Here is an 11695-nt window from a genome sequence, read left to right as displayed (position 1 = left end):
AGGTGCCTGGGCTCCACCTGTTTTAGTGAATCAGATCGTATATGAGATCATATATTTGCCTGTCTTCAAAATACCTTCTAAATGTAAATGGTATTCTTACTTTTCAGGAAGAGGTGATGATGATTACAGGAAACTCATACGTGCGTGTGTGCGTGTGTGTGTGTATACTCCCTCTCGGTCAGGCATCCAGAAGATACTAGGGTTTGACAACTAGTATTTGCCCACCCTGGCCAATGAGACTGAGGGTTAAACCTTACTTTAACCCTACTAGCTGCATGGCTTCGGGAAAACTGTCCAACTTTGTATTTATTTTCACATCTGTAAACTTGGGATAATGCCCACCCCAAGGGGTTACTTTGAGAATTAAATGGAACAACCTGTGCAAAGTCTTAACTCTGCACCAGGTATTCCTGATTTATGGGTGGTCTTCAAGATGAGATTCTTTTTTCATAATTAATTCTTTCTTTCTGCCCTAGATATATGAAATAAAAAAAAATCAAACCATGAACTCCCTTTTCTGTCCTGCACTCTGTGGTTTAAAATGATTCCTTTTTTTTTTTATTGTTCAAAACATTACAGATGTCCCCTCCCCCCCCCGCCCCTTTGACCCCTTCCACCCTGCACCCACTCCCCAGCCCAGGCCTTCACCACGCTCTTGTCTGTGTCCATGGGTTATGCATATATGCATATAAATTCTTTGGTTAATCTCTTCCCACCGCCCCCCCACCTTCCCTCTGACATTCGTAAGTCTGATCCATGATTCTATGTCACTGAATCTATTTTGTTCATTAGATTATGTTCTTTAGATTCCACATATGTGAGATCATGTGATATTTGTCTTTCTCTTATTTTAAATTAACAGCTTTATTGAAGTGTGATTTACATACTGAAAAATTCACTGTTTACAATATACAAGCCAGTGGTTTTTAGTATATTTACAGAGTTATGCAACCATGACCACTATTTAATTTTGGAACATTTTCAAGATGAGTTTTTAACACATGTATGTGTGTGTGTGTGTGTGTGTGTGTGTACCCTCCTTAGGGAAGCAAGATTGTTTAATAGAACCTCTTAAAACAAATATACCAAATTATTCACTCTAGTGGGTATTTACAATCCTTGGGGAACTATAAATATTTTCTTTTAAGGTATTTTATTCATCTTTTAAATTCCTCTTCTGGAATTATCCTCAAAATATTATTCACAATGTTTTAAATATGTACAGTTACAATGGATCTTCTTTTGAAGATAAATAGGAATGTGATAAAAAATACTGATTACTTCCCTTCAGTGACTAATGGGGGAACTCAAACTGGTTAATACAATTTTTGGGCTCAAAAAATCAAGGACTGGCTATAAATTAGTAGGACTGGTGTTCTGGTGTGGCCCATATGTTAACTCTGATGTGTAAAGAATCAACAGATTAATAGAAAGTCAGTGAAAGTCAGCTCATAAGGTATAAATGTGTTACAATCATTTAAGGAGTTAATCCAAAAATCACATGAATTCTGAAAAACTTTGAACGGAGATCACATGGCCTTAGTACTTACGAGTGTGTGTCTGGCTACATGTCCCATCCACAGTAATGAGAGGCAGTAATATTTGTCTAAATATTGCCAGCACTTACCCCTGTTCTGACACGGTGAAAACACTCAGTGAGCACCCTGTGAAAAACTGGAGCGTCAGGAAGCTCAGCTCCAGGATATCCACGCATTTGCACAGGTAATACCTGTGGGGATTACCTGCATTGACAGAAAACGTTTTTTTCAACCAATTCCTTAAGTTACTGTGGGAAATTCAGTGGTGCTGAGTTCTGGGTTAGAACACATGGGTTCCTAACTTAAACCCAGATCAAAACACCAGTGATTTATAAGTAAGGCATTATTTTATATTAGTAATACACCTCTCCTTGCGAAGATAAACAAGAGCTGGCTGCAAAACATGGTACAAACACAGGACATGGAAGAGGCGTTTTAAACATCTTCATGCCAAATGTTATTGATTTCCTCATGCAACCCTTCAGACAGTGTCAAAAACACACTAATGGATTATTAAAGCAGAACCAAATCAGAACCAAATGAAGAACTCTAAAACCTAGATATTTTTTACTTTGTATTTTTTATACATTCTGAAGAAAACCTTCACTTCTTCCTCAGGCTGAAGTGATAATAGCGAACATGTATTGTTTATATTAGAAACTGTTTAAATTAATTATCTCCAGCTGGTTATTTCATTGCACAGATTTTCTTGTAGCTGGATAGTTCAAGATCATGCTGTTGACAAGTAAGTAGATGAACAGAAGGATCCACTGGCTTTAATGAATATTAGAAAACTAACTGTATAGATTCAGAGAATATCTTGCTGTTACAGCTTATGAAGCTCTTTCACGTGCCCACTATTTCATATACTCGCCTTGAAGGTACTGATTATCTTCATATTATAAATGGGGACACAGGCTGAAAGAGGTTAAGTAGAATCGCTCCAGGTCACACAGTTAACACATTGCAGAACCAGAATAATAATCTATGATTTAGACTCTGGCCCAGTCTCCCTCCTCCCACATTTCCACCTCACCCCCTTGGTAGCTTACCCTTCCCATACAACTTAACAAACAGGTATTGAGCACCTACTGCATGCTCCAAACCAGGGATTTTCAACTAACATGCCATGAGAATTTTTAAAACATGCAATACCTGACTATTTAGTCAGGGCCACTCACCTCTTTTTCCTTAGACTATCAAATAAAAAAATGACAACCGCCAACACAACAATAGCCGTCTGGTATGAATCAAAATTATACCTTTGTTTGTTTGTTTGATCAGCAAAAAATATATATTTTGGTGTGCAGTAGAATTTCAGTAATTAGTTTTTATGTGCCATGAGATGAAAAGGTTGAAAATTGCTGTTCTAGACAGTCCTAGGGAATCTGACCACACTTTAAGATTTGGAAACAAATCCACTCTGAGAAGCCAATGCCAAGGCTGCTGCTGCTTCCACCCAAAATAGATTCACATAGGTGGTTAGATGAACAGAGAGGAATCTTCCTTCCTCCTGCAGTCAGGAGAGAAGCCTAGTGGTTAGAGAGAAGAACTGGGCCATGCCATTTGTTAGTTGATGTTGGAAAGGATTAATAGTATCTTAGCATAATAAGACCAGGATTGTTAGTAAGAAATAAGGTAAAGTTACATGAATAGAAGGAAGATGATTTTCTAATTTACATAAAAATGGCAATTCAAGATAGAAATTAATCATAGTGACAAGGTATATTAGGTTTTAGATACACAGGGAGAAAAGCCACCAGTTCACTGGGTGGAACTTTCCGTACCTTTGACACCTCTCCCCACACCCAATCCACAGGACCAGAGAGAGCTTTGCTTCCCTCCCCAGGGACTTGGCACACCCAGACCCTGAAACCAGAGACAGCCTGTCCCTCTGCAGAACAACACACAGTGGACGGAGGAGTCATGGACATTCACCAGAGGCTGCAAAAAATGTGCACATCATGAGAAGGGACCAAGGGAGAGGGAGGCTTGATTATTTCTGTAAGAAGGAGAAGGGATGGTAGATCTGGGGAATAGCAAATGTCAGGGGAAAGCAAGGAGATGGGTAAAAGGGAAGGGATGCATGAAGAAAGGCAAAAGGAACGGGAGGGGAAAGAGGAGAGTGAAAAAGAGAGAGAGAGACCCTCTGAAGACGAGGAGAGGACTGATATTTCCACTCAAGGACACATCCCAGTCAAGGACTTGGCAGGAGCCCTCAGTGCTTGAGCCACCCAGTGGGAGGAAGATAGCCAGAGGAGGGGTGATGCCTTCTTCCCCAGTCTTGCCGCTGAATCTATAAGCAGCAAAGCAATGATCTAAACTCTGTGCTTAATCCCATATTGTGTCCTCTGAGTATCTGGTTTGGGGAAAGGCAGGTGCGGAGGCTCCCAATCCAAAGGGGGTGGTTTCCTGCTCCATGACCACCCTGGGGCAGCGAGAGTTTCCTGTCGGAGCCATCTATCCTGCTGGAGAAATAGCCAGGCGAACCCTTGTGGGTCCACCGCGGGCTCCCCACTGCAGAGGCCAGCGAGTGACCCACCTGTGAGCAGAACAGGACGGAACCAGCCAGTTCTGCATATCAACCTTTCACCTGATTTGCCTGCCACTAAAAGCAGTTCACTAAATTTTCCCTCACCTTCAGTAGAGTAAAAGGGCTGAGTTGATAGCATAGCTTCTGTAACATGAAAATGTAGTGACATTAATTTCCCTGCTCTCTTCCTTTTTAGAATTTCAGACATTCTGGAAACCTGTATTTATTTCAACTGATAGTGTAGATTTACAAAAAGATACATTAAGGCCTGGCTATTATCATTACTTAGAAATTTTAATATAACCTAAGCAAACAACACCAGATTTTCTTTAGGTATTATATTCTCTAAATGCATTGAAAGTGTAATTCCAAAAACTCAAAATATGTTTAGGAAGACAAAGATAGAGGATGTTATTGTCTGGCATCCATTCCCTACCTCCCTTTCCCTAATAGACCTGCAATTTACCAGCCATGGAGTTTGCATGGAATTGGTTCCACCTCCCAGATCCTGGAGCTGGCTCTGATTGGCTTAATCCATCATAATAAGCCACCTTCCTAACCGCATTGATCGGTTCACCTGGCCACAGTCCAACCAATCAAAGCCAATGAGATCAATTAAGGGATTTTGGTTAAGCATTGGAGAAGCAATGCGTTCCTGCTGGATGTAAATGGCCAAGGAGATAGACCTGAGAGTTTCCATCTGTTTGGGGATCAGGAGGGATGGGCCTACCTGAGAATAGAGCCACCAAAGACCAAATTAACAGAGCTGAGAGCCGGAGAAACTGGGTCCTAGTCATAGTGTTTCAGCCCTGGTACAGCCTCATTTTGGGACATCCCCATCATAAATAAAAAAATTTTCAATTCTGAGTCAATTTGGTTTAGGTTTTTCTGTTACTTGCGGCCAAAACATTTTAACTTATAAAAAGTCTACTGTGTAAAGGGTCATACACATGTCTAAAACTTTTCGCTGATCATTTAGACTTGGAGTTTTGTTTTCATAATGAAATCTCATGAAGAACCACAAAATGCTGACAATAGTCACAAGGGGTATGTTGAAAGGAAATAGGCTCTTTCCTTCACTTGAGAGTTTCTCTTTTCTTTTCCTCTCCCTTCTCTCCTCCTCTTTCCTCTTTTTTTCCAAAAGAAACACTTGGGTAACTATTAGACTGAAGCTAAGTGCACTGAATACTGCATTAGTTCTGTAAGAGGGTGCTGAGAATCTCACAATGTCAAGTGCATGGTGCCCTAATGTGTTAGCAATTAGATTTCCCTTCCTTTTGTAGGTAATACAAGCCATGACCTCTTAAATATCTGTCATTATCTTCCATTATTATCTAGTGAAGAAACACAATCAACCTTAATTCCCCACCTGCTAGGTGAGCCTTGGGCAAATGTCAGTGCCAAATACAGCTGTCACAAGTATAATTACTGGTTCATGTGTTGTCTCTCTTCAGGATCGTGAGGCCCGTTTTTCAATCTTCTTTGTATCCCTTATCACAGAGCAAATATTTGAAACTGTCCATGATGCTGTTGCTAATGAAATTGTTTTGGTATCTGGTTAAATCCAACTTGGCACATAGCTGGTGTACAGTACATGGCAGAATTATCCTCTATCCATATCACTGCTCTCCATGCCCGCCCGTATATGGGGTGCTAGGCACTGGACCTTGCCCCAATCATTCAACAGATTTCAGTAAGTCTGTGTAACCATAATCAACTGTGCTGTTCTTGAGACAACTAGCCTCACAAAGATTGCTTTGATTTTGCTTACCCTTCCCACCATTGTTAGCTATAAGGCCCAGGTACAACTTGTTAACAGTGACCGTGGTGCCATCAATTTCTTGACTTTTTTCTCCATCTTTTCAGTAATAGGAACAGAGAGACCTGTGCTGGGCTGCCTTCTACAGTTGAGGAGGACAGGCTATCTGTTAAGTTTTGTATTGTTCTCTTGGCTTCCCTCCCTTGTTGACTAGAGTGTTTCATGATTTGGGGGTGGGTGATTCCACATATCCAAAGTTCAGGCAGCTTGTGAGTGCTGGGCATGTTGTGAGCTCCCATTACCAATGGCAGTGTGTGGCCAGGGTTCCCTCTCTGGCAAGAACCCCTTATGAGCCACATGGCCAGTATAGTACTTGCATTAGAGAGCCCTGCCCATCATAACGTGCACATACATACATTTATTGAAGAACACATGGGCACTTCTGTCACTCTGGATCTGGCACTCAATGCTGGCTCAGTGGAACCTTTAACACTCAACGTCCATTGTCATGGTTAACACTGTTCAAACCCCAGGGGAATGCTGCTCACCTCATGCTCAATGTTCTAAAAACCAAAATTACAGCTTCTGACTGCCAAGAAGGCCTATGGCACTGAAGATACTTGAAACTAATACTATTTTAAACCCAAGAGTGCTTAGATGGGGGGGAAAAAGGTATATTGTCAAATCCTTCTCAGATTGCATGATTGCATGAATGCAGTGGTGCTTCCCAGGGGTGAGAATTATCCGTTCTTGCTTCTTTTGGTGATCCAATTTGTGGCCCCAGATGTACACATATATTAACATGGTTTTGTAACAGTTACACATAACAGCTAAGAAGGGACAGCAATCCACATTACTTTTAATTTGAATTTATGAATGTTGGGAATAGATATTTGTGCAAGAGATGGCACAAATCACAAAATAAATGATAGCAACTTATATGATAAAGTTATATTAATTTATAATATTTTCTGTGACAATTTATTATATTGATCCCATTAGAATGCTGGACATGATATTTAAAAATCATAGGTTATCCTGCCTTGGCCGGTTTGGCTAAGTGGGTAGAGTGTCAGCTCATGGACTGAAGGGCCTCCAGTTCAATTGCACGTGTCAAGGGCACGTGTCAAGGGCATGTGCCTTGGTTGAGTGGTAGGGGTGCGTGTAGGAGGCAACCAACCGATCAGTGTGTCTCTCTTATATCAGTGTTTCTCTCCTTTCCACTCTCTCTGAAAAGCAATGGAAAAATATCCTTGGGAGGTTTTAAGAAACAAAAAATCATAGGTTATCTTGAAACCTGAATATAGCTTTAATTTTTAAAAACAATTTCAGTGGTAAATGCTTCAGCAGAGCAAATTTTCTCCCAATCAAAATTAATAAACTATACTCTAAGAACTACAATGATTTAAGAAAGGTGGTTTAATTTGACATTAAGATCACATCATCTTGATTGTAATAACATATTGGTGATATTGTTAAAATAAAGGCAATGAAAGTAAACTTAGGGAAAAGCATAAAAATAATTTACGAATTGTTTGTCTCCATAATATTATCCACCCAGACATCACCAGCCCATCATCAGAACAAACATGCAGCCGGCCGAAGTCGTTCAGCGGTTGGACATCGACCTATGATCCAGGAGGTCCCGGTTGATTTCCCCATCAGGGCACAAGCCTGGTTGCGGCTGGATCCCCAGTACGGGGAGCTGATCAATGACTCTCTCATCACTGATGCTTCTCTCTCTCCCTCTCCCTTCCTCTCTCTGAAATCAATAAAGACATATTGTAAAAAGAACATGCAATAATGACTAAATTCAGTCATCTTTGACACTTGATCGTATGAAAACCATAGCTTTTCACTTTTCTGTTTCATTAGGATGACAATAGAATTGTCAGGGTGAGAGTAGAATGCATTTGAGCAGCTTATTTTATAAGTTTTAGATAATAAGGTATATGCCATATGAGCCTCCATTCAGTCCTTTTGTCCCACTGCACAAATGTTAGTGCTGGGCCGGAGAGGGTGGGTGCTGGGAAACAGTTCTCCCCCTCCCGCCCGGGTCCGCAGGTGTGTGCGGGTAGGGGCAGGACCCCGCCCCCGCCGCCCACCTCCACGGGGATTGGCTGCCACAGGCTGGTGGGCGGCCGCAGGAACAGAACGATGTTGGGGGTCGGGGCGGCTGGCTGCGCGGGGGGTCAGGTGCTCCGAGCCACAGTGCAGCTCGTGGGCTGCTGCGCGCAGGTCTCCAGCCGCGCGCTCTCGCTGCGCGACTCAGGCGGAGTTCCCCGTCCCCTTTGGAAACCCGATTGTCCTCTCCGGCTTTCCCGACCCCGGGGTCCGGCCGTTTTGGAGGAGGGGGGCAAGGTCCGGGCCTCGGGGCCTCGTGGGTGTCGGAGCGGACTCCGCACGTTGGCCCGGGAGGGTTGGGCGAGGGGCGCGAGTGAGGACGCGGGCGGACGCGGCCGGGCTGCAGGAAGCGGGGGCGGCGGCCGCTGGGCCCCGGCTCCGTGAGGTTAGACACCCGGAAACGGATTTGACTACGGTGCCCGCGCGAGCCGGCGTCTCGGAGCGAGCGGGAGGCGCGGGCGGGCGGGCGGCTGCTGAGTAATCCCCCGCGGCGGCGGGAGGCGGCGGCCCGGACGCCCAAGTCCCCCGCTGCTGCAGCGGGGCCGGCTCCTCCCTCCCCGCCGCGCCCCGCCCCGCCCCCGCCGCCCGGCTTCGCCGCGCTCCGGACAGGTAGAGCCGGGCTCCGGGCGCACGCGGGGCCGCAGGAGCTGCCACCCCACCTCGCCTCGGCCCTGCGCGGAGCCTCGCGCGCCCATGGCGGGCTCGGAGCAGCAGCGGCCGCGACGGCGGGACGACGGAGACTCGGCCGCGGCGGCTGCGGCGCCCCTGCAGGACGCGGAGCTGGCCCTGGCCGGTATCAACATGCTGCTCAACAACGGCTTTAGGGAGTCGGACCAGCTTTTCAAACAATACAGGTGACCGACGCGCCCTGCTCCCCCCGCCCGGGCCACGCGCCCCTCGGTTCCGTCTTTTGGAGCTTCGATCTGCGGCTGGCCCTCCCCCTCCCCTTGGTCACTAATCCCAGGCCCCGGCCCCCATGCCGCCTCCCTCGGCCTGAGCCGCAGCCAGCTTCTGCGCCTTTGCCACATCGCCCCTTTCCACCCCCACTCGGTTGTCCTTTCTTTCCCGGGGACCCGCCGCTCGACCTCCCCGCGCTCCCCCCTCACTTTATCCCCGGTCTTGCCCCCCGAGAGGGGCGCCCAGTGTTTAGCGGCCCCCTGTCGAGGGTCGCCCTCCCGCCGCCGGAGCCCTTGGGTTTTGGGACCTGCGACCCGATGCGCTTTGAGGCAGCAGTGAGTGTCGGACTTGCGGTGTTGTGACTGTGGCTCGCGTGCTGCCGGAGCAGCCTTTGTGGCCCGGAGCACAGCAGCTGCACGGTGCCTCCTTCTCGTGCCTCGTGTCACTTTGTATCATTGTGTATTCCAAATGTTTTTATTGTTTGCAAACAGATATGCAGAATTGCCTTGCCATGCAGGAATTAAAAAACTCAACCAAACTCTGCTCGCTCGCCTCTACTCTGCCTGTCTTCTGAAACTCAGCCTCCAAATGAGTTCCTAATGCCTTTCAAGCCGAGCACGTTCGTTACGGATTTCTCTAACTTGAAAATGGAGGGATTTTAAATACATGGAAGAGTGGAAGGAAGAACGTGCGTGTTGAATTAATGATATTTTATTCGTCTCTTAACAAGTGAAGGAGAGAACTGAAACCTGGTAGCTTTCTCGTTAGTGGGAGGAGCCTTCAGTTTCACTGGGGATGGGAAGCATCTGCTGGCTGGGTTAGGAAGCAAGTTTGTGATTTGCCCTTTGAATGTTGACAAGACTCAGGATGTTGATTAGCTGCTTCCCTGTAAATGTTTAAGGGTCATATGCTTCACACTTTTTTAGATCCCGTGGTTTGGTAGGAATGAGAGGAAAGATGTGCAGTCTGCAAGAAAATGAGAGGAGGGTGAGAGACAGCCGCCTGCAGATTCTCAGACCTCATAGAATTGGTGCTTTCTATCCGTTGGAGCTTCCCCACAGTCCTAATGGCAAAGCAAGTAGCTCACAACCGTAAACTTTCCACCACAGACATTTTACTTCAAATATGCTTTTTAAACCTGAAAATGAAAACTTTTCAGCTTTACTCAAAACATTTTATTTTTTGCCCCCCATCCCCCGAACATTTTATTTTTAAAGCATACAGTCTGATTTCAAGCCAGGGTTTTATCAGGGCTGCTCATGGAGACTAGATTTAAAGACTCACGTTTCCCAGTCTCTCTTGTATAGTTTTTTTTAGTCTTCTGAAAATATATGTCATGAAAAAAAGAGCAACATTCGAATGTTTCATATACTGTGTTCTGACTTTTTTGACTACCAGTTTGTGTTGTATGAGAGAGGGCTGGAGAAAATCTGAGTAGTTGTATCTTGATCAGCAACTAGAGTCGTCGTTTGCATGTCTCAGTACTACTTGCTTTGCTACTTATTTTTAATGATGATTTTTTTTTTTCAAACCACCTTAGTGTAGTACTTAATTACTACTCCCTGGTTCTTGTATACTGAAAGCATGAAATAACACTGTTTTTTGGTGTTATATTTTATCTTGATAACTTTATACAGTGGTGCTAGAGGGCAGATTGTTATAGGAAAACTCTTCTCACCGCAACAGTAGAGAGATGCACCTTGAAGGGTGTTTCTGTGTGGGCGAGTCTGTTGAGGGGAAGGGAGGGGGAAGGTGTCCAAGGAGGACTTACATTTTATAGAAAGGAGCTATCAGATTGTATTTTATTTTTCAATTACAGTCGACTTATATTAGGTGTACAACTAGTGATCAGACATTTACATACCTTATGAAGTGATCATTCCGATAAGTCAAGTTACCCATCTGACACCATAATTACAATATTATTGACCATATTCCCCGTGCTCTACTTGTGCTTGTATTTTGAAATGGGAACTACAGATAAAGAAGGAAACAAAATATTGGATCTGTTGTCTGCCAAGGCAGTGCTAGGCACATTTCCTTATATTCTCAGTATTCTAGTGATAACTCTAGTGGGTGTATTTTTATCATGACAATTTTACAAGGGACTCTAGTCTCCATACTTATCATGGACCAGGACACAGGCGCTGTGGTTCTAAATCAAGGGCTCTTTTCATTATACCATTCTGATTGTCTCCCTAAATTGATTAGATTTTGTACTTTGTCCTGCAGCCTTGTTTTCCAGCAACTGAAACTTTTTTAAGGGTGGACGGTGGTAACAATGTCCTGTTGGCATTCCTGCACTCCTTCTTGCAGTTCTAGTTGTGTTGCTTTGTAGGGGCTGACTTGGGGTTCTGAATTCGCTTCCTTGCCTATAGAATGGAAGTAGCACACAGCATAGTGTGGTGGTTAAGACAAAAGAAATAATCCCTGGTAGCTGGCCCAATGTAAGAACTTAGTAAACACTGGTCAGCTTTTGTACTTGATGCCTTCCCTACAACTCTGCTTTGTCCTTGATGATACAGTTTGAGTAGAAGATAAAACATCCTGTGTGCAGCTTGCTTTGATATTTAAAGTTAGCCTCACATATTGCATTTGAAAGATTTAGATTCTGTTATGCATTAGAAACTTCCTGTTCCTAACTTGAATAGCCTGCTGAGAAACTCAGCAAGGGACTTCATCTGAAGGGTCTTAGGAACACCTCCAGCTGTTTACAGAAGAGAGCAATTGGATATCTCCTTTCTTAGGGTTGTTTTGTCACAACCACCCTTCCATACCAGTAAACCTTCCAGGATCTTATTGTTAAACTTCAACAATAGAAACGTTTTGTATCTAGAGTAACAA

At 44.4% G+C, this 11695-nt stretch overlaps 1 protein-coding gene across 2 annotated transcripts in view; it reads left to right on the top strand.

Moving 5' to 3' along the window:
* Positions 1–8518: 8518 nt before the first annotated feature.
* TTC39C (tetratricopeptide repeat domain 39C) overlaps positions 8519–11695 on the top strand; it is a 78518-nt gene continuing 75341 nt past the window's right edge. Inside the window, exon 1 of one of the 2 annotated variants that reach the window (XM_081148627.1) lies at positions 8519–8808. In XM_081148627.1, the coding sequence (XP_081004753.1) occupies positions 8648–8808 (161 nt within the window). In that variant the 5' untranslated portion in view covers positions 8519–8647. The remainder of the gene's footprint in view (positions 8809–11695) is intronic. The other variant, XM_081148628.1, reaches the window with a different exon arrangement.

Source organism: Miniopterus schreibersii (genome assembly GCF_964146895.1).
Source record: "Miniopterus schreibersii genome assembly, chromosome: 10".
NCBI lineage: Eukaryota > Metazoa > Chordata > Mammalia > Chiroptera > Miniopteridae > Miniopterus > Miniopterus schreibersii.
This window is presented reverse-complemented; position numbering and strand designations above follow the sequence as displayed.